The sequence below is a fragment of the Rhineura floridana genome, chromosome 5 (assembly GCF_030035675.1).
Source record: "Rhineura floridana isolate rRhiFlo1 chromosome 5, rRhiFlo1.hap2, whole genome shotgun sequence".
NCBI lineage: Eukaryota > Metazoa > Chordata > Lepidosauria > Squamata > Rhineuridae > Rhineura > Rhineura floridana.
The window spans coordinates 91114968-91140519 of NC_084484.1; the positions used below are offsets into that span (position 1 = coordinate 91114968).

Sequence of the window (25552 nt, forward strand, 5' to 3'; positions counted from 1 at the left end):
TGTCTAGCTTGAGGGTTTTTCAGGTTCAAGAAAGAGAAGCAGCAGCAGCAGGTCATCTGAAGAAACTTCTACTAATGAAAAACCAGCAGGAATAGTTAGTGTGTGTTCAATAGATGTTGGGCACAGAGGAAGAAGTTCTGCTAGGAGAGCTGTTGCCTGCAGTGAAACTGACATAAAACTCTTCAGTTTTGAAATTTGCTACCCTGTTCGCTGATTATCTATCCCTAATATTTGCCTATTTAAATGCTGTTGTAAGTTCATCTTGTGCCTTAATTTAACAATAGCCTCAAGGTAAACACAAAGTCTAGCATTAAAAGTACAGGAAAAACTGAGAGAGTGTCTCGCAGACCCCACAGTAAAACAGGATATCCAGAATTTCTAAGGCTTTTGATATTAATGCACAGCTTTTGGGAAATAAGATGATCTTGAATTCCATGTAAATATGACTTCATATTTATAACTGAGGAGTGTAGGACAACTTGCATGTTTGGAATATAGCAAATGAAGGATATAAGGTCTTAAAAATAGATTCAACAGAAACTGAGAGGAAGTAGTGTTGTATGTCAAAAATGTGAGCACTTGCACAGAAATTGAAGAGCAGTGTAATGCTGTAAAGAGCATCTATGTAAAAACAAACAAATGAAGAATTAAAAGTAGCTTTGTTAGTGGAATATGTTACAGACCACTGAACCAAGAAGAGGATATGGATGATGCTTTCCTGAAACCAATAAGAGATGTTGCAGGGAAGCAAGAATTAGTAATAAGGGAGGTCTTCAACTATTCTGATATCCACTGGGACACAAACTCTGCTAAACATGGAATCGCCAACACATTTCTGACATGTTTTGTTGAGAACTTCCTCTTTCAGAAAGTGGAGGAACAAGGGGATTGGCTATCCTTGACTTGATCTTAACCTGTAGGGAAGAGTAGGTCAATAAGATTAAAGAAGTGGAAACTGGAGAAAAGTGACCTTGTAATGTTAAAATATCATGATCTTGAAGAAAGCCAAAAGTGACCATCCTCAAGTATCTTGGATTATAGGAAAGCTAATTTTAATATGCTCAAAAAATGCTAGGTAGGATTCCATGGCAGGATATGCTAATGGGGAAAAGAGCCCAAGATGGGTGGGAGTTTTTAAAGATGGAGTTACTAAAGGCACAGTTGCAAACAATTTCAGTGAGAGAGAGAAACAGATCTACAAAAGTCAATGTAGCTGTGCAAAAAAAGCTTAGGAAGGAGCTGAAAATGGGTCATAATAAAGAAATGGAAGGAAGGACAGGTAACCAAGGATGAATACAAAGAATAGTCTAAACTTGTAGAGGTGGTGTCAGGAAAATTAAACCTCGGAATGAGCTGATTGTCATGAGCGATGCTGAAAGAACAAAAAAGTCTTTTTAAGGTATATTCAAAGGAAGAGGAGGTAAATTATAGGGCCACTGTTCAGTAAAGATGATGAAATATTAATAGGCAACAAAGAGAATGTGAAGCTGCCGATCTGTTATTGTGCTTCATTCGTCTTCCAAAAGGGGAACTGTGTACAACTGTGGGGCGAGTTTTGAGTTTTGAGTGGGGTGCTTCAGGGATGTGGCCTGGTATAGGAGGGGTAGTGGACCCCTCAGAAGATAGGAATAAAGTTTAAATTACCTTGGTAGAATAGAAAAATGAAATTCAACAGAGACAAATGCAAAGTTGATATACGTAGGTCTATCCCCCCCCCCCAAAAAAAAGCTCAGATAAAGGATAGGAGCTGTTTTCTGGTTTAGCAGTAGTACATGTGAAAAGGATTTTGCAAGCATAGTCAATAGCATGATGTGGCTGCAAAAAAAGGGTAATGCATTTATAGAACCATAGTTTCCAAGTTAACAGAAACTATAGTATCCATTTTATTCTGCACTAGTCAGACTTCATCTGGTGTAGTCTGTTTAGTTCTGGATACCATACTTCAAGAAGGCTATAGACAAATTGAAATGGATTCAGAGGAGAGTAATAAAAGTTACTTAGTTGTGAGGAAAACAGTCATTTCAGGAAAGCCCCTCCCACAGAGTGTTAGTTCATTTTCATGCTTCACTTGAGGAGCACTTTTTTCGCCTTGCTCTTCAGTCTGGCTGGCTTATATCCTTATTAAAAATCTCAAATCTGTCTTTACTGTTTTGATCTCTTGTGACAACATTTGCATGCTCTACAACTATAATGTTTCTAAAAGTTCACAATAATCACTGGATATTGTCACCACAATGATGAGTCCTGTACAGTGTTGGGGAATATACTTTCTGAGATTCAACAGGATAACATTATTCAGGAGACCTTCATTTAGTTCACTACAATTCATAAATAATTTGGGGCAGGCAATTTGTATGCTTTCAGGCATCCTTGCCAGAGAGCCAGCTGGCTAGGGAATTTTTGGAAAAATGCTCTGGATGCCTCTTCCTTCACACTGAGAGGGATACTGTTGGCTCAGAAACAGCAGGAGAGACTCTCCTAACATTTCCAGCTGGGACAAAGGTGGAGACTAGAGAAATCATTGGGGGGTGAAGGTGGTCTATGGACAAGACTCCCAGTTGGTCATTTCTTGGCGGCGCGTTAGCAGTACATTTGTTATCCAAAATTAGCAAAATTCTGGGTAGCTTACAATAGAACCATGGACAACTCAGTCACAGATACTATAAAAGCAATACTTTTAGTCATGATTAAAATTTGTGGTGGCACAGCCCAAAGGTCTAGTTGTTAGGCAGATAAAAATCTTAAATAACATAAATGACTTGATATTTTAAAATTGCATTTTAAAAGCAAGAAAACTTGAATTAAATGGGCCATCATAGGTAAGGAGTCCCAAAAGTGTCTAGGCCACTGTGAAGAATGTGGTACAGAACTTACTAAGCAGGGGTTTCCCTGATGTCTTGTCAGGTGGATGGGGAGACACCCTCTCAGATATGCAAGGAAAGTGCAGCTTTGTTTGCTGGGTTTTCCCTCCACATCTGCCAGTTGGACACTTAGGATCTATCAGCCCAAGGCAGCATGGAATTGTATTTCAGGAGCTGGATTATTGGACTAAATATACCCCAGGCACTATCCAGCATAGAAGAGCTTTTTTATATTTGTATTCCACTCTTTCTCCAAGGTGTTCTGAGCAGCTCATTAGTCTTAACCACAACTATGTGAAGTAGTTTGGGTTAACACAGTGACTTGTCCAACAACTTTCATTGAGCCTCATGGCAGAATGGAGAACTGAACTTGGGTTTCCCTGCATGGAAACCCAGCTGTCTAACCACTGCACCACATTTAGATTTTTAAAAATGTGTTTGTGTGTGTTGCCCATATTGTAATGGGCAATTGTATAGGCCAGCAAATTAAAATATTCTTCAGTCTTGACTTAGCAGAATAAGCTTCTGATCTCACGTTAAGTTGGTAACTGGGAAGAAGGGCAAGCTTGCCTACTTTTACACTGAAATGCTTGTTCTTCACTCCCACTTGATAATTTGTATTTCCTATTGTCAATCTCTGTTCATGAACTTGTGCTTTCATTTAGTAATATCAGTGTTGATCCTGCATGATACAGAAGTAGCTTAAATCGGAGAACAAATGCTTTTCTATTTTTTTTTACTTCATAAGTGTACTCAATGTTGTGTTTTGCTGTGGTATATATTCATTATTTTTATGTCAGACAATTATCAGATTATCGTATTGCAACCTCAGATTGTGATCTTGTGCTCAATTAAACAACATTAAGCTTCACTGACATTAATAAATGTTTCATGCACACATGGTTGTGATCCTGCACAGTATTGCTTTATCATTTAAAACCCAACTATGGTACATATTTTTCTGGCCAAATGATAATGTGAAATTTATTTTGGACAAAATTTTTAGGCAGAGTGGTAATGTTGTTCAAACTTAACATTAAGTGACCCCCCCAAATTAAGTTCATAATTATGTATTATTATTGTCAAAACCTTTAAATGAGAATAATGCAAAATTCTCTGAAATTATAATATACTGTAGTACTAAATAATTACCATGGAGGATGTAATGCAAATTCAGGTAACCAGTTTGCCTTACATCAACTTTAATTTTAATGCTGTTAAAGTAGATGTAAGGCAAACTGGGGCATGCTCAGATACAGACAAAGAGATGATCTTCATATAATGGGGGGCTGGGTGAATATTCTGTTCCATTGCTTGATAGGAATCCAGGAAATTGTAAGGATATCATGAATAGACTATCCCAGAATCATATTGAGTTCTGGTAATAGGTCTGGATCTCTTCACATACGGAAAGGGATTCTGATTTTCTCCTGATGATCTATCAATCTATCAATCTATCAATCTATCTATCTATCTATCTATCTATCTATCTATCTATCTATCTAATCTATTTGGCTGGCCATCAGCCGCTCTAGGCGATGTACAAAGCAAAATGATACAGAAATGATACAGAAAGAACAACAGATCTAAAAAACTAAACAATAAAATGATACCTAACCAGCATTAAGAATAACATAATACAACAAAACAAAACAATTTTAGTAATTTAGTAAGAGATCTTGGAATAAGTAAGCAAACCTGCCTAAAAGTTGTAATGTAATTTATGTAGGACATAGGAAGCTGCCTTAGGAAGCCATTGGTCTATCTTGCTCAGTATTGTCTACACTGACTGGCAGTGGCTCTACAGGCAGGGGTCTCTTCCAGCCCTAGCTGGAGATCCCAGGGATTGAACCTGGGACCTTCTATGGCCCTTCCCTTATTTTCAGGAGATATATCAAAAATTGTCATAATGCCACAAGAGAAAAAAAATCTGTGGAAGTGGTTATGGGCACATTTTGTATGTTTGAACTATGTCTCATTTTATTCACTCTCAAGTCCAGATTTATTTGGACATTTAGTAAAACTTTCTTCGATCCAAGTTAACTGAACTTGTTGATAATCTACAGTAGTAATAAATGTTGCATGTTAAAAGATGAATAACTGTCAGATTTCAGATTCAGCATGTGTTTTAATCATGCTTACATTCAGATTAAAGCTTTTGTTTCTCAATTGAAACCTCAAGCAAGCACTTCTACAGCTTTAGCTAACCTTTAGTTTTAGTGTGGTATCTTACATCCTTTAGTGCGATTTTGGCACTGGCAATATATATGTTAAGGGGAATGTAAGCTGAGTGGTTAATGTGCATAATAACTAGCCATTGTGCACATTCACCAGACCTCATGGAGAATGTGCACATTAACCTTCCATGAAGAGGGGATTATTGTGCACAGTCTCCAACAGGCCTTGAGAAAAATGCATATATCACCTGAACTGTACATTCTGGCCATTATGCATAATTCCCAACAGGCCTTGAGGAATGTGTATATCTCAGCTGAATTTTGTACATTCTCTGAGCAATATGAACATTGTCTGGTCAGTATGCATAGTGTCCAAGAAACATGACTTTTTTCTGTCTTCTGTTCAGAAGTGTGCGGTCTGCATCACCTGGACTGCTTCTGGCCACTTACAAAATCTTTCATGTTCCTCAACATACTGTCACTGATCAACAGAATAGCAGGAAGGGGGAGGCTCCTGATAAAGATTAACATTTTTCTGCAGTCCAGCCCCCTTTTCACCATTTTCACCTGCTTTCCAGTGAAGGGGAGTTGTAGGGAACTGCTCTTAAGCGAAGCATAATAGCAGCACGGGGTCAGTCACCATGGGAATTGTAAGGGATGGAAGATTTAACTAGCTGAGGAAGGGTTACCCAGCACTGTAAAGAGGGCTGGGAGTGAAAGAGTGTGAAGGACCTCTGATCGTACTTACTGCTATTTCAGGTTGCACACACTGCTAGTAAATTACTTGCCCTCCTGCCTTTCACCCTGGCTAGGTTCTCAGTTCCACCAACATTTGGTACTATACTATTGTGTCAGTTTTTTCAAAATTGGACTTAAGCAATAAATCTATGATGTTTTTCTCCTTTTTAATTCCCTGTTTTAAAGTGGACGTTTGTGGGAGATTAGAAATGTTCTCATATCGACTGGAAGATGAACTCGTATTCTCTGATATCTCTTCAGAGACTTTAGGTTGTACTCAGCTAAGACCAACTTAGAATAGACTCACTGAAACTAATGGACCTAAGTGAGTCGTGTGTATTAATGTCAGTGGGTCTACTCTGAGTAGGACTAGCACTGAATACCACTCTATGCATATGTCCTGTGTCATTTGTTGATATTGCAATCTAAACTTTGTTTGTTGAACATCAGGGTTTAACAGAGTGGCAGGGCCACCAGCGCATCTGGAGCACTGTTGCTCATGCCAGCTAGGGCAAAACATGGGGTGTTGCTTCAGGGGTGGGCTGACACAGCCAGACTGACGTCGCATGATGGTATTAGGCCCTACTTGGGCTCCAGGCTGGAACAGAGATTTGACTGTCTCCCATTCCCATATTCTACAATGGCTGGAGTGAGTAGGTGGGGTGCGGATGTCGATATGGCCCTCTTGCTCTGTTAAACCATGATGTTCCCCAGACAGAGTTTGGACTATGCATATATGTTGTGTTTCTGACATGTCAGCATCCAGCCCTAAAGCCTTGGAAAGACTACAGCAATGAGAGTAGGAGTAGAAAACTTTTTTCCCATCAAGAGCTGGATTCTCTTGGAAAAATCTGTCAGCAATGTGTGGGGGCCAGAAATGGCAGTGGGTAGGATCAGAGGTACTTCACACTCTTTCTCTCCCATCCCTCTTTTCTCTGCTGGGAAACGTTCAGTAAGCTGGTTCAATCTTCCCACCCTTGCAATTCCCATGATGATTGACCCCATGCTGCTCTTATGGTATGTAGCCCCTAGAGAGTTGGCCATTGCAGGCTTCGGACCCCAAAAGGTAAATAGATCACAATTTAAGCAGCAAGAAAATAAAATTTGCCTGCAGAACATAACAGGTATCATCTGCAATAAAATATTACAGTGTGGAGTGCGCCCATTTAGGGTTGTAGTTGGCCTGCCATGCCCATTTCCAGGATACTCAATTCTGCCCCTCGCACCCCAGTTTTCCACTGTTTCTCCAACCAACAATCAGCATTCAGTGTCTGCTGAGTATGCTCTTATAAAGTTGTTCTTGGCTTTTCTCCACCTAAAGGTTTATTTTATTTTATTCAAGCCCTAGGGTTCCTCTGAGCCTATTGATACACCCTTCTTATGCATGGACAGTGCTGTTTTGGCTACAGAAAGATCTTAACCTGGAGAATGAGTTTGCTGTAGCATGGGATAGTAATAAATTGGCAAACTTATTGAATGCTAAGAATACAGTGGAAAGAAATATTTATGGAAAGAAATATCTAGGATAAATCCGAATGAAAGAATGAGTGAAGAGTGTGGAAGAAAATAGCAAAGAGTACTTCTTGGTGACAGTCTATTTTTCTAGAGTGCCATTATGACGAGACAGGTAGTAGGTCTTTTTGTCCAATAAGGACTGAAACGTTTAAGTGGAAATTTCCCCATAAACACCAAAGTAATCTTCCACACAGATGTACTTATTTTCTTACAGAACAATGATATTTAGGATATCCTACTTGCAATGTAGACTTACTGAAGTTTTTACATAATTGAGTATATATTTAAAAGCTAGATTTAGTGCAAACTGTTTTCAATCAGTGTTGCAGACCTGCATTGTTTGTCGATTCCTATTAACATAAATTGAAAGTAGATTGTACCTGAGCTGGTTGAGGGAATAATCAGGTACTTGAAATACTTCATTAGATTGGGGGGAAGGTGGTTTTGCCTGCTGTAAGCTTCTTAAAAAGTTGTGATTATTGTTCAACAGCAGCTAGCCAGCCAATTGCAATTGATCTAATCGGAACAGTTCTTTTGTTTTTCTGATAATTGGTATAAAAGGTTTTAGAAATATCTTACACTTATTTATATAATGCATGCTATCAATTGGAAATTGAAGTGGTTAATTGCTTTGTGGAACATGGCTTGAAATAGAAGTGCCAGTGAGTTTTAACATGGTGGAGGAGGTACTTTGGAGTAGCAGACTTTGGGATGGTGAAGAGCTGAAAGCACAATAGAAAAAGAGTGGGAGACTCCAAAATAATGCAAACCAATATTGATAGGAAAATCCAAAAGGCTCTGATTCATTTTGAGCTTGAAGATCTTCCTCAGATAATTTTAAAAATGAGAGGCAACATGACTATTTGAATAGTTATGCAGTTAAGCCTATGTGAAGGGGCCAGAGTTCAGTGGTAGATCATGTCCTTTATATACAGAAGAGCTGAGGTTCAATCCCTGGCTTCTCTAGATAAAAGGGTCAGCACATTGATCTTTAACTGCTAGGTTGAGACCGACTACTGCATTGCAGCCTAATCCACACAGAACTGCCACCATATAAATACATGGTAAAAAAAATGAAACAAATGGATCCCAAAATGCATGTCTGGGTTAAAGGTGGGTCCTGGTGATGAAAAGATTGACCACTGCTATTAGTAAGTGATGGGAGTCTCCGCCTGAAACCATGGAGGATTGCTGCTAGTCAGAGTAGACAGCACTGGAATAGGTGGACCAGTGGTCTGCCTCATTATAAGGCTGGTGCAGAAGGTTTTCCCTACTGGTGAATTGCCCTTTTTAATGCCAAAAAGAAAAAAAAAGAGAAGATAGGCTGCCGCCATAGCTGATTCCTACCTGAAAGAAAAGAAAAACCTTATGCTATCTGACTATTGGACAGGGTCATTCTAAGCCTTACTGACAAGGGCCCCTCCCTTAAGGCCAGCTCTTGTAATAGTAAACAGTAAGGAGTTTTAGATTTATTTCTCCAAAGCCCAGAGGATACAAAATCTTACAGAACCTTGTGAACTATCTTTAGAATACAAGAGTTAGCTTAACTGTTGAATCTAGCACATAGAGAAGCTCTAGCGAGAAATTAGAGACTTGTTTTTTTATGCCAATAAAGTCAACAGCCCAGGTATATAAAGCAAGTTTATTAGGAAAAGGTGTTTTGACAAAGCGGAGAAAAGGAATATAAAGGGCAGCAACAAATCAGACTTTGCAGTGAAGTCTGTAAAGTCAATCAAATGTACGTGGTTAGATTTCACTTGCTTGGTTTGAGAGCAAATGTAGTGTTCCTTGCAGAAAATATGGTCTGAAACAATGTTCAGAACATTCTGGATGGGAAAACACTGTGTGTATTGAACTTATTTTAGATCAGAACTTAAGAGGTTATACCGATATACACTCAAGACAATAGTTGTAGAATTAATTTGTGTGTGAGAGAAATGCAATGACTTGGATCCAAGTCAATAACTTTTTAAAATAAGAAAATAAACAGTAAAGTAGGTGACGTGTGCTTATTTAAAATTGCTGAGATGCTGTACAATTTTATAGTAGATGATGAAAATTATACAGGGATATAATGTAGTTTAGCATCTACAGTTATATAAAGGGACTACAGTGCAGCTTGGTAATGTTACAAAAAGTTGTAATGAAGCTAAAATAAGCAACAGTGATCTCGAAGGCTTTTCTGTTGTGTGAATAATTAGAATAAGGATTATGGAACAGAATATTTATGTGGACATAATAGTTTGTAGTAGTAAAAGTAATGCCCACAGTAACACTGGATTTTTTTCTTCATAGTCTCATCTTATTTTAAATCCCAGTCCATTTTATAATTAATTTAGCCTTTGGATTGATTTCACTTAATCAGAGAATGCCACTGGGGAAGCTAGGTAGATGTTCTCTGAATCTTAAGGTGCTTGCATCTCTGAGTAGTAAGAGAACAGTTGCTGGAAAAGCACAGAAATGACGAGGGATCATGATAGTATATGTCTATTCTGATTACTAAAATTTGTGGTGAAAGCATCACATGTCAGATTTTTACTTTGTAAAGCATATTGCTAATATTTTTCCTAGATTTTTTTTAGTTTTATCATTGCATTGAGAAATATTACAGATATGTAAATAAAAACAATGAATAAGAAACCTGTAGCCTTTCAGGTGATGCTGGATTCACAGTTCCCATCAGGGCTGTGGAGTCGGTACACCAAACCTTCGACTCCGACTCCTCTATTTTTCTACTGCCCGACTCCGACTCCACCCAAAATTGCTTCCAACTCCACAGCCCTGGAAAGGGCTGTAAATGTCTTTTTAAATTGGAAGCTCTCATAGGAGCATTTTTATCGCTGCCTGAATGTGCGCTGATCTTGGCATCACAGTGCTTGTCTTCATCTGGTCCTGTGTCATACACTGACACACAAAATGTTTTCCATCTTAAGTTATGGTGAAATGCTCAACTACAGCTGACTTCATGGGAAGCTTCTTTGACATTTTGAATATATATTTTTAAAAATTTGTCAATCAAAATGTATTTTGAAGTCGGAGTCGGTACATTTTTACCGACTCTGACTCCACCCAAAATTGCTTCCGACTCCACGACTCTGACTCCACAGTCCTGGTTCCCATCATCCCTTACCATTGACTAAGCTGGCTAGGGTTAAAGGGAGTTGGAGTACAACAACATGATGCTTTAGTGAGATGTGAGTGAGCCCAGCCTCCTTTCAGGTTCATATGCTCCCCCATCCTGTGTAGCTGGAGGAGAGGTTTGGGAGCTTTCACTTTCACTTCATTGTATCATCCAGACTGCCAAACTGTGATTAACATTAACTATGCTTAGTTTCAAACAAATCAACTTTAAACTGTGGTTTCTGAAGCTGGCTTGTTTTAAACTAGGGATAAAGGGGGGGGGGATCCGAAGATGCTGGAAAATATGGTGTTTGTTTTCAAACAAAGCCCAATGCGTTTTGGCCACTAAATTGTCTGGCCTTCGTCAGGGGATATTCTTTTCTATCAAGATTGCTTGAAATAATAGACAACAATGGTCCTTCTTTTTTATTCCTGACTTTTTGGATGCTCGCCACTTTCTGCTTTTTGTTTTAAACTAGCAGTAATTAATGGCAATGATAGTTCTAGGTCCAGATGACATGGCAATCTGTTAAGCAGAAGTGGAAGCATCCAGACAGCAAGTCTGGACTGTTGGGGAAGGGCATGAGCTTGGAGGAGGCTAATTTGGTTCATACAACTAAACCCATGGTAGGGAAACTCTTTTAGTCCAAGGGAGACATTTTCTCACAGGTAACCTTCCAGGGTCAGCATGCTAGTGGCAAATAGGGCCGGAGACAAAACTGGATGTGGCCAGAGAAAAAATGTGGCCCAGGCCAGATGCAAAAAAGTTGGCAGAGCAATAGATGTGACTTTCACATTTGTACAGTATTCTATTAAATTTGTATTTCGCCCTTCCTCCCAAAGGAGCCCAGGGTAGCAAATATCAAAATATTAAAACATTACAATTTAAAATAAAATAAAATATGTTTTAAAAACAATTTGCTGCTATGTGCCTTCAAGTCGACCATGACTTATAGTGACCCCACCCTGTTCAGATCTTGTAAGTTCAGGTCTGTGGCTTCCTTTATGGAATCAACCCATCTTTTGTTTGGTCTTCTTCTTTTTCTTCTCCCTTCTGTTTTTCCCAGCATTATTGTCTTCTCTAGTGAATCAGGTCTTCTCGTGATGTGTCCAAAGTATGATAACCTCAGGTTCATCATTTTAGCTTCTAGCGATAGTTCTGGTTTAATTTGTTCTAACACCCAATTATTTGTCTTTTTTTGCAGTCCATGGTATGCACAACACTCTCCTCCAACACCACATTTCGAATGAGTTACAAAAAACAATTAAAAATACATATTTTTTTAAAAGCCTATATTCCACCACTTAAAAGCCAGAAATTTGTCTATACAACTCTCTATCGAGGCAAGCATGAGGGATTCTTACCGTTCAAAGACACATTCCAGACAGGTACAAGCACTCAAAGAGGATGTGAAGCAGGGCTGCTGAGGGGCATGGCCTGGGGAGAGACCTGAAGGCTAGATAGAGGCTGGAGGGCTGCATTCACCCCCCAGGGCCTGCACAAAAACATTAGACTAGCATGATATCCACATGCAACCATAGTGCTGATTAGGTTATGTTGCATATAAAGATTATAAAACAAATGTGTAACACTTTAGAGTCTGATAATTTTCTGGTGGCATATTCAGTAGTTGGCAAATATGTGCTGACTATTAAATGTTAGCTGTAGATGTTTCTCAAATATTTCTGGTAACTAAAACTTTGTAATCCTCCATAACATATTGTTTTGGAATCAGCTGTGTGACTGACAATAGCTTGGTGCACCACCACCACTACTACTAGCTTTATCAATAATTGCCTTGTTATTCTGTCCATGAAAACTCTGTGTAAATAAAAATCTTGCATAAAGTACCTCACTTTCCTTTGGTTTATCCATTCACCAAGACTGATACAGGAATTGCTCTCTTAAAGTCTATTTTCAAGATAATTGAGTTGAAACCTGTAAACAGTTGTCTCTTATAAGATGTGTATGTTTTAAGTGACTTCTGGTCAGAGGCATATACTCAAAATCATGTAACCCAGGTCGGTGTTAGCAGTAGGGGAAGTTATTGTTGCCTCTTCTTCTCACCATGGTGCTCACTTCCTTTCCTTTATAGAAAAAGGGAAGTTATTGCCATGGATATGGGGGGGGGCATTGGAATTCACTCTTGTTAAAGCCCACCAAATTTGCAAGATTATAAGATTTTTTTAGAAGTTCCCCAAGCCATTTTAATTTGGACTGCCCTGACACAAAGGTCTGCACAGACCCTGCCTGTCCTTTAAAACTGCTCTAGACCAAAAAGTCAATTTCTCCGAGAAGAGACCACCCATCCTTCACTTGAATTCACAAGTGAGAGGCACAGATGTTAAACCAACTATCTGGCAGGAAGGGGAGAACAAAAGATCATCCAGTTTTGTCCTTTCACTTCCATGGCCTGAACAATGTGCTGTGTTATATCTCATATATTATGTTGGGCACCAGGATCATATCCAGTTGGATGGTTTCTCCCCATCTATAAATCAAGATTCTGCTGTCAATGTAGCGTAAAAATTATGTGTTTCCATTTTGTCTTTGTCTCCAACTGCCTCTACCTATACATTCACGTGGAGACCTATGTTGTCACACATATAACTTACCTAGCTTTATAGTAATGCAGTGTAAGTTAGGTAGAAATCTGTTTTATGCTTTTAGTTCATTGGATCTTATTGATCTTTCTACTACACTTTTATTCCCTTTTGAATTTAATAAAATCTCTCTAAATTTAATCCTTGGGCTTGGGTGTCTCAGCAAGGAGCAGTCTTCTATGTTTCAGATTGCTAAATCAAATTGGCTAGATTATGATTCAGGTGGAAAGAAGGGAGATGTGGGCTAAATCTTATATGGGTGTCTTTAGAGTGAAGCTGGCAAAGGATTTTCATCCAGCTTTATCTTGCAGCTCTTGAGACTTCTCCCTGCTGAAGAGTAAAAGGAAAATGGTGTCAGAAACTAGGGATCATGGCATATAATTGGCGTCTTAGGACTGCTGCATGCAATTGTGACAAGGCCTAGGGCAGCGTTTCCCAAGTAGTGGGCCACCAGATGTTGTTGGACCACAATTCCCATCTTTCCTGACCATTGGCAATGCAGGCTGAGGCTGGTGGAAGTTGTGGTCCAACAACATCTGGTGGCCCACTAGTTGGGAAAGGCTGGCCTAGGGTATGTTCTGCAATATTTATATTGGTAACTGCATTTTTGTGGTGTATTCTGTTTTTAGTTTTGCGGTGTTTTAAATCTACTTTATTATTCACTGACCAGTGAGGTTATTCTGGATAACTTTGAATGGGAAAATCTTTGTGAACAATTTCTGGAATTCTTAGAGGAAAAATCGTAAACTTATTTAATAGCTGTATTCAGGCACAATGCTAAGCCGTAAACCATAGTTAAGCAAATTAGTCTGTACATGAGCTGTGTATCATGCATACAGCTTGTGCACTCCTTCTTTGCTTCTCTGTTTCTCCAAAAGGAAAACAAGCCATGGACCAACTGACTTAGCATTATATGTAAAGCAGCGCTCATGGTTTGTTTTGCTCAAGACATACTAAGATACGAAACCAAGGTTAGTTGCTTCCCTATTGTGGTTTGAGCGAAACAAACCACAAGTGTTGGTTCAGATGTAATGCTAAGCCAGCTGCTCCATGTTTTGTATGCATGCAGTTCATACACAGACTGATTTGCTTAATGATTGTTTATGGCTTAATGTTGTATCTGCAGCTTAAATGTTATATTGAAATGAATTAAAAGCTTTACTTAGAAGTTACTTTTATTAAAATACTTGTAATTTTTAAGGGGAAACAAATGCACTGAAATTGTTAAAACAACAATTAAACAGTTAATTTAAACTGTTTAAATTAACTTAAACTGTTAATTTTAGTCATTAGAAATACAGATTTTCTTGTATAGTCATACTGGCCAATTTAATCAATATGGTATCCTTTCATTATGTTAATAATAAATTTTATGAAGCTGCATCTTTAGAAATAGAAATTTTCCATGAAAAAATATAGCAGTGGAAAAAATTAAATCCCATCTCACTGTGGTTAGGAGCTCGTTGGATATGTACTGGAAAAAATGGAGGAGGTGGCAGGAGCAGGAAAGAACAGACAGTGGTGCACTTTACCACTGTGCTGCTTACCTGAGAACAGTTGCAGCTTATAGCAGGTGAGAAGACAAGCTGCAAAATGTTAATAATGAAGATTAGTTATGCCATGAAACATTTCAAGTCATTTAATTCATTTATAGTTATGGTGGTTGAAGGAAAGTGAAGTGGTGAATTTTCCCATTCTTGAAATTCATTCTGATGGTGATCGTAACTGAATGATTATGTTTAGAACTACAGACTGCTTGGATTACTCCTTATGGAATAAGTTGCTTTAATTGTCTCCCAATGCAGCTTTAGGCTAGGCTGGCTCCAAATTTCAGTGTGCCCGTAGCAAAGTGTTGGCCCCTTATACATTGGTTCCCTTCCCTTGCTGTGGGTTCGCTTGGCTGCAGCAGTGGGTAGCTAAGAGCTGCCATGTTAAACATTTCACAGAATACTCTGGAGGGGTGCTATATGTAAGGAAATTGTGAGAAATTAAAATGTAGCTGCATGGTAGAGACCAGGCAACTATAAGGCCTGGCAGCTGCCCAAGAATACCAGGTGCTGAGCTGGGCCTGATTTTAGGATAATCCCAATATTAAGAATAATAAATTATTATTGTTACCTGTCCTTTATCATAAGGTTCCAAGGTGGGTTGCATCTACAAAAGGTAATACAATACAGCAAAGCAATCCCACCCTCATACCATATCATACAATACATACAGTCAACAAACCAGATGGTGTATATATGACACTCTTACAATTTGGGCAAAATTTGTCATTCAAGTGACTCTATAGTATAAACTTTATGAAGTTGAAGTGCAGGAATTTGAATAAAAGTTTACTCAGTGCCACTTGTCATCTGGCAATGGCTGTTGATTACAATTCTGTCATGCCATCTTGTATTTATTTGGTATGTAACCAAAAGTGGCAGTTCTTAGGGTTCTTTAAAAATGATGATCTGAATTAAAGTGTCATTTTACCAGTTCACCAATAAGCATTTCTGCTGAAGAGAAGAGTTATGCACTAGATGGTTGTGTACAGTAGGGCCCTGCTTATACGGCGGGTTAGGGACCAGGCCCCCGCCATAAAGCGGAAATCACCGTAAAGCGGAACCCATAGACTATAATGGGGCCGTCGCGCAAAGATGCCACAAAATCGCAAAATCGGCTTTAAAAATGGGAATTTCCTGCCGCCACATTAGCGGAACGCCGGAATGCGAAGTGCCGGTAAGCGGGGCCCTACTGTCTGGTATGTTTGAAAGCCACTTAGATTCCCTACTGAAGAGATGAACAAAGAGATACTGAATAGGGCTGTCACTGAATTACAGAAGTCTTGTTAGTCTTTCATATTCAAATTTACTTAAATGACCAATATGACATTATTGGACATGAGATTCTCTCAGTATTTGGTATTCAGAGATATATTGCCTTTATGTCATATAAACTATTCAAATTATTATAGCTAATGACTGCCTTATTGCAGCAGACGTAACAGCATGTAGTATAGAGGTATAATATACTGTTTTAACAGTGGCCAGTCACTGCTTCTGAGAAACACAAGCTGTGTAACACCATCACCACCATGGCAACTGGTAAATGCAGCCTGTATATATTGCCGCATGAGATAAGTTTTAAGCAGGGATGATGGGGGAGAGAGAGGGATGATGGGATTAAGGGGGCAGAGCTGCAGACATTGTCTCATTTTCTCCTCAGTCATTCCCAACACCAGCCACCGCTGTGCACAGAATCCACTTCCCCCTTTCTTGTTAGTGTTGAGCATGAAAACATTCTCCTCCCTTCCCAGCACAGCCAGTGTTCAGCATGTGAAATGTCGCTGTCTCCTGTACTGTGCCTTCCACTCCATGGACTGTTAGGGGCACGGATGTGTCAGAGGTGACACACATGCTGTGTTCTAGTTCTGCTAGGGAGGGAAGAGGAGGCTGAGGAAGTTTGTGTATACAGCACTGATTGGTGCTGGGGATGGAAGAGAAGACATTAAAGCTGGTTCAGGGGAGGAGTCAAAGGAGAGCATGATGGGGCTATTTGTCATCATCGTGCAGAACCTGTGTTGGGGAGATATGAGATGAGCCAGCTGAGGTGCAGAGCCTTAAAGATAGGGAGAGGCATTGAGGGCTTGACCTATAATTTCTTTCAAAACAGAATATTTTAATTAATTGAGTCAATTATTTGATGTTACAATCCTAGTGTTAAGTATTAACCTTTTTCCCCCTGGTGTTCTCAAGCATATGCCATACACTTGATTTCATTCACTTCAGGCTTATAATTAGTTCTACTTGCCTGGCTGCCTGTGGCAAGTAAAAGTAGAAGGACTTAGAACTACCTTGTATTTACAGAGGACAGTGCTGTGGAGACTACTGCATTTCTTCTTTTATCCATAAAGAAAGAACCTTGCAGTATCCCTGTTTTAACTCCTGCAAAAGCTGCATGCATATGTGCTTTTTCCTTCTAACCCAAGAGTTCATAGGCTAGAAGGGCAACAGGAGCCATTTGCTCTTGATCATTCTATGTGGTCAACAGTATGGTGTGGGATGTCGATTTCGGAATTAACCTGGGGATGGGGTTTCACTGGTTATCATGGTTGGACTGCATTACAGATTCCAAGTCTTGTCATGCAGCTGTTGTGAAACTAACTTGCTGAGAATCACTGTACAGAAGCAGTCTATGGGGCTTAGTGCTGCTTCTGGCTGTTGGGGCAATATGTATAAATGTTCCTTTTAGATAAGTGGAGTCATGCCCTTGTTGAATTTGAGGTGTGCCTCTTGTCCATTTGTAACCAAATAGCTTTGGTCCTCATCTTAAACCACTGAAGCTAGTGGAATTTTGTATTTAACAATTAAATTACTGGATACTTATGCTCGTGATACCATGTTTTGATTCTCCAAAGCCATGGGTTTGGAGAATCAGGAACATGCTGTGGACTTCCTCCTTATGTTTGTCCATAGTCTACTGAAACATCCAAATCGGGAAATCTCTGGTAAGTGCTTGCTTGCAAGCCATGGGAAATGGGTTTCCAAATCATTCTAGTTAGCACTAATCATAGTTTGTTCGTTTCTAACATCATAACAAACTGTGGTTAGAGAAAGCTAGGAAACGAACCAGGGAATTGTCACATGAGAAGTGAGGAAGGAGGATCCAAATTTATGGTACACTTCTGATTTTCCAATATGGACATACCTGGAAGATCTTTGTTTCGCTTTAGTGATAACAATGGTAACTCTTAATTCATGATTAATTTTTATACTGGAATATTCTTATAAGGTACCTCAATTAACATTCTGTGGCAGTTGAGTAGATGTGTGTTCAGTTCTAAACTGTAACGAACAGAAACTACTGGACTGGGCTGTTTATAATTAAGGTCTTCTACTCTAAAAGTAAAACTGTTTTCCATTTGAATGTGTATCTACAAATTATGCATAAACATTCCTGGCATTAAAAGACCACTAGGAGTAAAGGAGTTGCCAGTAATCAAGTGAACCTGGTGTTTCAACCAGTGAATAAGTACCTTTAAGTCACATTTTACATTAATTTAGTTAGTTCATCTTGATGCACAATTAATTACATTTCTTCTTGTCCAACATGTGTATATCCTAGTCTGTCTTCTGATTTGATTGGTGAGTGATTGCCATAAAAACGAATGCACTCTGAAATGCTAGGACAACTGATTAGGATTCAAAAAATGCAGTAATTAGAACTGTAGTTTACACTGTCCTGTGGGATGGAGACAGATTACGTTTTAAAAAGAGCTACAACAGTACAAGGAAAATACCTATTAAATATGAGTACAATATAAAATTACAATTGCCATCTGCCAAAATGAGAATGCCAAAACAAGGCAGTCTTGAAGCACATCTGTATCAGAGATGAGGAACTTGTGGTCCTCAAGATGTTGTTGACACCCAACTCTCACTTGTTCCAGTCAGCATGGCCAGTGGTCAGGGATAATGGGAGTTGTAGTCCCAACATTTGGAGGGCCACAGGTTAGCCACCCCTGGTATAGAAAATGCACGTGTTCCAAATGATAGGAGTTTCACAATCACTGAGTAGAACAACTCTTTGCACCCTTTCAATTTGAAATAATTTGAATACCTAGGATAAATGTAAGGGGATGCTTGGTATAATTGAGTGTAAACTGCTATTGCTCTTTTGCCAAAACCTTGGCAATCAAGTGTTTCTGTATATTATTTTCTGTATCATTTAAGGTAGAGTTCTTTTGAGGAGGGTGAGAATGAATTAAGGATGAACTCATAACCTTAACTGGTCCAACACTGACCACAGCTTAGTTTTAGCAGAACACCCTTTTTACTGCACAGACTGCTGTTGCTGGAATTACATAAATGTTTTCTTCAGATCTGAAGGAGACTTGCTGTTCGGGGAAAAGAAATAGGTGACTGTTAGATAAGTCTTGGTATAGTAAGAAGATAAATAACTCAATCAAAGGAATTGCATTTTATTGCATGAGCTCCGTTACCCTCATTGTTTGACTTCTAAAGGGATGCTAAATTGCTTAGGACATTTGTGATTTTGAGATGGATTTGTACGTGAGGTGGGAAGTTCTTAAAATGGGACTGTTTGCATGTGCACATTCAAATCTAGGTTTTTAAGGTTAAACCAAAATCATGTTATAATGCCTCTCTTTCAGGTTATGCAATGGTCTCTGCAAGATGGCTTGTTCTTGAGTTGGAGCTTTTTAAAACAGACATATGCTGGTACTTCAACTTTATTAAGCGGACTATAAATTTTTCTCTCTCAACAACTACATAAGCAGACAAAATTGCAAAAATCTGCCCTGTTTCGAGTATGACAGCCACGACCCGTGGCTCTCCAGTAGGAGGGAATGACAGCCAGGGCCAGGCTCCTGATGGACAGTCCCAGCCACCTCTCCAACAGAATCAGGTATGGTGGATATTTATATTAGTAATCAAAATTCAGATACCTTTGACCAAATGTAGCAGTAGATAGCACTAATTTGTCCTAACCTTACAACAGTACACTTCAGTTTGAGCATCCATGTTAACATAAATCCCTGTATAGGTAGTAGGGACATCCCTTGTTTACTTGGTGAGATATTGTCTTTGAATGTTTGTCTCACAACTTAAGAACTTGTTCTAAACCAGGATTCCACAAATTTTGTCTCGTCTTCTTAATGAAAAAACTAAAACAATGCCCTTCCCCCATGTGGTGTGTGGTCCTCATCTTGTGCACTGTCTCTGAAACACAGCATGACATTCAGGACAATCCCCCCTGCCATAGCTCCGAGTTTGGAGGTAGGTAGAGAGGTGATGCAGTCTTTTTCTGCAAAAACAAGTTGTTGCCTCCTTCAGCTTGGAGAGGAGAGTGGAGATCCCCTCCCTACACACAGTTCACTAGGTTTCCGAGAGCCTTAGAAGTTCAGGGATGATCCCTGTCCTTGTCGCCAGCTCCAAGTTAGAGAGGAAGGCTGAGACTTGTTATTTCAATGCTTCCCTTCTGAGATACTCTGAAGAGAAGTGCCAGCACAGGGCTCGACAGAGGAAGGCTGGAGCATGCCAATTTGCCACTGCGCTTTGCAGTGTAAAACAATCCCACTAGCTTTCTTTCCAAACTTAGGGCTGTGAAGGAGGGAGGGATCATCCTCACAGTTATGCTAGTCTCTGAACTGCTGTACAGCTGCATTAAACACACACACACAACAACCCTCCCTCTGTTTTTCTGGGCAAAGTAGTAAAATGCCAGGTTACACCAGATCACGCTAATGTTTATGATAGAGGCTTCATTCCTGCTGTTGTTTTCATGGAATTGCAGATTGAGAATACCAATCTTATAGAAGAAAAGCATGCACTCCAGATCACCTGTTTGCAAACTCATACCATGAACATCTCTCACTTTCTAGAAGAGATACAAAGTCCTGGGCGATGTAATTACTACTGCCTGTAGCAGGAACTCTCTTACATTGAAGATGAAGGGGCAGGGGAGAGCCACTTTTGTAGTAGTTCTTTAAGTAGGCTTACTAGAATAACAATTGTTGAAGTGAAATGTAGTAGTTATTAAGCCCTATTTATATAGGCAATATCTCCATGACTTCTATTGAAAGTACTAAGTTACGTAGACTACTCTAATAGCAGGTGGACTGCTGAGGTTTCCAGCAATCTTGTAAATTCACAAAGGTTACTTGCCTGCTCATCCACCCACACAGCTATTTCTGGCAAATAAGTATACTTAAAAGAGAGAGCATATGCAAAATCTTCCATGCTTTTTGGTACACAAGTTCTAGGAGGCTTCTTAACTTCTTACAAGCAACCAGACAAGTGACTATTTGCAGTACATATATTAACTGCAGATACCTGCAGATACTAGAAGCTATTGCTTAAATTGTCTACTGCTTATATTATAGAAATACTGGAGGTATTTGCTGTCCATCTGGTTCAGGAAAACATTACTAATTTGCTTAAAATGATTCTGAAAAGATTCAAGAATTGATTGGAGGGTCTCAGATTTGGCTGCAAAAATATTCTTCTCTTGCTGCCAAAGCAGTGCAGCTCTTAAGACTTCATTTTTGCACATGTGTTGCACAAAACTGGCTTTATTTGAGGCCTATTCTGATAATACTGCACACACTCACTCATGCTTTCTTGATGCACAATGAGATATTAGGGCTGTTGTACTCTTGCTGCATGAAGATAAATGCATCACTGTCTTCGAGATCTTGTTCCACTTCAAATCCTCCAGTGGAAGTAAACACCCTCACCCATTTGTGTTGATCATTGTTTCCCCAGTGCGCCCCCAAATTTGCTTTTGTTATTCCTTTGCTGTTTTCATCATTTTGACAGTTAGTGGAAGAAGTAGCATGCCCGTCTCCCAGCAAGGGGCTGCGCCTTCCAGGCAAGTCTTTTGTGTTTGTTGTTTTCCCACCTAGAACAGCCTGACCTTTCTTTAATCTAGGGAAACAGAGCTTGTGGTTGTGTTTCAGGAAGGCTGAAGCTGCCCTTTTTAGCAAGGACTGAGCTGACTCTCTCCCTGTATGTATCGGTGGAGTTTCCTTTTCCCCCTTCTCTCTGACTGGAATTTAGCCTTGTTTACAGTGTCCCCTGAAGCTTTCCCGCTAGGGCGGTGTTGAAAACTAGCTTTCTATATGCTTCCTTCTCCTAGGATCTGTCTCCTAAGATATAGGTTCTTTCAGGATTTGGCTCCTAGCTCAGGGTGACCTTGGGCTGCCCTTATTAGTTATTGCTCTGCGCTGTTTTACTTCAATTAAATAATGGAATAAATGGGAGCTACTTACCCTCTTTTCGCTCTGCTGCTTAACTCGCCTTGACGCTTTGTCAACTGAGGCCTTGACGCTTTGTCAGCTGGGGCCTTGACGCTTCGTCAGCTGGGGCTCTCTCTAGCTCGTGGAGCAGGCTATTTTTTTTAACAGCAGCCTGAAACTCAGTGTAGTACTATAGAACATAGATTACAACTCCCATTGGCCATGCTAGCTGGGGCTGATGGGAGTAGAAGCCCAAAACATATGTTGGGCACCGCGTTGGCTATCCCTGATAGAGAGAACTTGTTGGAAAATGGCTTTTCCCTTACTTATGCATGGAATGTAAAGTGCTTGCCAATAGGATGACTCAAGACGGTTTCTGATGGATTCTGAGGTGCACTGGTTGGAGTTTTGCTGCCTATCCAGTATTCCCACCAGTGTACCTGCATGGCCTCAAACTTGCTGCTCTCCTGCCTTGTCACAATCGCATCTAAGTAAGCAGCAGCAATGCCAGTGTCATGGGGATAGCTGCGTGGCTCTGACCCACCACACATGCAGCTACTGAGTAAGAATTACTGTGTCGAAGCAGGAGTGCCATATCAAAGCTTCTGTTTTGATTTTGGAGGGGGCTTGTGATTTAGAAAAATTAAATAAAATTTAGTACCCTGGAGGGAAGAGAGAATTTGGGATGTTGATTAAATTAAGAGCTAAAAATACAAACATAGTGAAAATGTGATTAAAATGGAATCGGGAGAATTATCTTTTGCAGCATAGGGATGGAGGAGAAAGATGCAAGTTTACCCTTGAAATGGGAGGCAGAAAAAGAGGTGTACTCTTGAATGTTATTAGAAAGTGACATTAAAACTTGATTAAGCTGTACTATGACCCCTTAATTTAAAAAACTGGGTAACAGAAAATAAGAAAAAACAGTCAGGGGACTTATACACCAAACATAGGCTGTATTAGTGTAAATTGGTAATTAGTCTGATTTAAGTGCACATGGACAATTACATAAATCATCAATTTTTGTAGGTTAGCAAGAATTATTGTATTTGTGTGTTATTTGTATTTGTATTGCTTAACTACATAATTTCTAAATCAGACTTCGTCCCCTGATTCTTCAAATGAGAATTCACCAGCTACACCCCCTGACGAACAGGGTCAAGGTGATGCTCCACCACAGCTTGAAGATGAAGAGCCTGCATTTCCACACACTGACCTGGCTAAGTTGGATGACATGATTAACAGGTAATTTTTAATAGGCCTTATGCAGTTTTCCATAATTAAACCAGGTTGTATATATTAGCGGTTCAGTTAATATCTTCAGGCATTATAGATGCTTTTCTGTAGGATTTTTAAAATACAAAATGCATAACACTCAAAAGGATTGTAAAGGAATATGAGTGGCAGATTTTTCAGGCAGTGTGTTAATTTGTGGCTCAAACTATTTTGTCTATTCCAGATGAAAGACACTGAAGGGGGAAAGTTAGATTTCATGTTAAATTGAAATACTATATTCTAATGTTTTCTTAGACCTCGGTGGGTTGTTCCTGTGTTGCCTAAAGGGGAGTTAGAAGTTCTTCTAGAAGCTGCTATTGAGCTTAGTAAAAAAGGTAAGTTGAAAAAATGAAACTTTAAAAACAATGGATATAGCGCCTGGTAGACTTACAGTGGTATCCCTTATTTAAAGCTCTGCTAGCTTTACTGACTATTGTATGCAGCAAGATCCTCTAAAAATAGGTAGTGTTCAGTAAAAGGAATCAGTATATTTTCTTCTGGTTTGGTGGAGCACACATTTGTGGAATTAAACAACAGTTTGAGAATTCTTGTAGCATAGTGGCTGAGAGAGTCAGCTATGAATTGGGAAGTCCCTGGTTTGAATCTTCAACTCAGTAGGCATCTTGGCTAAGCTGCTTGTTTTTCGCCACCTGCATTAGGGAAGATGATGATTGTGACTTATCTTACAGGAGTTTTAGGAATTATAACAAGATAATTGACTTTTTACAGTTGAATGCATATTTGTTACCACAGATGGAAGATCTGATGCAGTGCTAAAGACAGGAGAAAGGGCTCAACTAATAGAATGGATGTTGGGAGTCAGGTTCAGGAATGATTGACTTGCCTTCATATTCATCATAAGTTGGAGAAGGGCAGGCTGACTGTAGAGTAGGGAGATATAAGTTGTACAGAAGCAAGTTTGCAAGGTTGTGAGGAAAGAAATCATAAGGACCATGAAAATGATAATCCTACTATTTAGCTATTGCAGACCTCTTGGGACATCCTTGTTTCTGAGCATTTAATGTTTTCAGTTTAAAGTCTGCTGCAGTCTTAAAGGCTATGAACAAATAGAAAAATATTCTACCATTGCTTGAACTGGTGCATTGATATAGAATAGAATGCAGCTATGTTAAGAAAATTTAACCAATCTTTTATGCAATTTAGCTAAGGTATAATTAGCATTAAGTGTATGTAAACCTTTCTTTTTATGCCATTTCTGAATGGTTTACTGTTGGTGGCATACTCTGACCATTGAATTTCCAGTGAAACTTAATTCTTTGCTGTTCTTTTTTTATACAGGCCTTGATGTTAAAAGTGAAGCATGTCAGCGATTTTTTCGAGATGGGTTAACTATATCTTTCACAAAAATCCTTACAGATGAGGCAGTGAGTGGCTGGAAATTTGAGATTCATGTAAGTTTGTTAGCTACCCAGTTATGTATCTGACCTCATCAGTTTCAGTATATTAAAAACTGATTAATTACCTGTGAGACTTGTGAAAACTGTCATCTTAGTCTTACTGTATAATTCATATATCTTAAATTTTTATGATTTGAAATAAATTCATGCAACAAGGGTTTAAAGAGTTTTCTTCACTTTAATAAGGAATTTCAGTGTCAGGTCAAGTTACTATTATTTTTTTCTTAATAGAGATGTATCATTAACAACACTCACCGCCTAGTTGAATTGTGTGTGGCGAAGCTGGCCCAAGATTGGTTTCCTCTTCTTGAACTTCTTGCAATGGCCTTAAATCCTCATTGCAAATTTCATCTTTACAATGGTACACGTCCCTCTGAAACTGTTCCTGCTGGAGTTCAGCTGGCTGAAGATGAACTTTATGCTCGTCCTCCAGACCCACGCTCACCAAAGGTGTGTTTGAGTGAAATTTTGAACCAACAGCGATCAACTTCATTTAGACATCTCTGGAAAGTTGCTTTCTGGGGTCTTAGTTTGGCTCTTCAGTTCTGACTAACCTGGAAGTAACCCAGTGAAGCAGAAACTGTTTTTCTTCCTTGTGTAGTCTTAATCAAATCATAAGGAGAGTAGACCCACTGCACACTTCCTACAGCCTGTATCCTGCATTGTGCTTAGACACAAACTTGCACAAGATGGGCTCAGGATATCTTTTGAGTATGATATTTATGCAGTTGGTGTCATGGAACAATTTTTGATAGTACAACTTTGCTGTGTACTGTAAGTGGAACTTTTCCAGAGTATTAAATATCCAGTATCAAATAACTGGCAGTGACAGAGCACTTGGATCTACTCTAAGTCTGTGTTGACACTTCTAGAGAAAATCAGTGGGCTGACTTTAAAGTGCTGAATTATTTGTTTGAAACCTGGTGCTGTTCATCCAGGTGCAATCCTGGAATATACCTATTGTCTGTCCTTGAGGAACCAGAGAGAAGGGTGTTTATGGAATGTCCCTAGGCTTGTAAAGCTGACCTGCTCAATGGCTAACCTTTGGTTGAGGGAGTGGAAGAGGGTCACAGGATTTGTACCCCTTTCCCTCCTTTCTTA

General features: G+C 39.4%; 1 protein-coding gene across 3 annotated transcripts in view; it reads left to right on the forward strand.

Moving 5' to 3' along the window:
• USP9X (ubiquitin specific peptidase 9 X-linked) overlaps positions 1-25552 on the forward strand; it is a 164342-nt gene that overhangs the window by 7432 nt on the left and 131358 nt on the right. For all 3 annotated transcript variants that reach the window (XM_061627466.1, XM_061627464.1, XM_061627467.1), the window contains 5 exons: positions 19173-19426; positions 22858-23003; positions 23289-23368; positions 24333-24445; positions 24683-24901. In XM_061627466.1, coding sequence (XP_061483450.1) covers positions 19331-19426; positions 22858-23003; positions 23289-23368; positions 24333-24445; positions 24683-24901 — 654 coding nt within the window. In that variant the 5' untranslated portion in view covers positions 19173-19330. The remainder of the gene's footprint in view (positions 1-19172; positions 19427-22857; positions 23004-23288; positions 23369-24332; positions 24446-24682; positions 24902-25552) is intronic.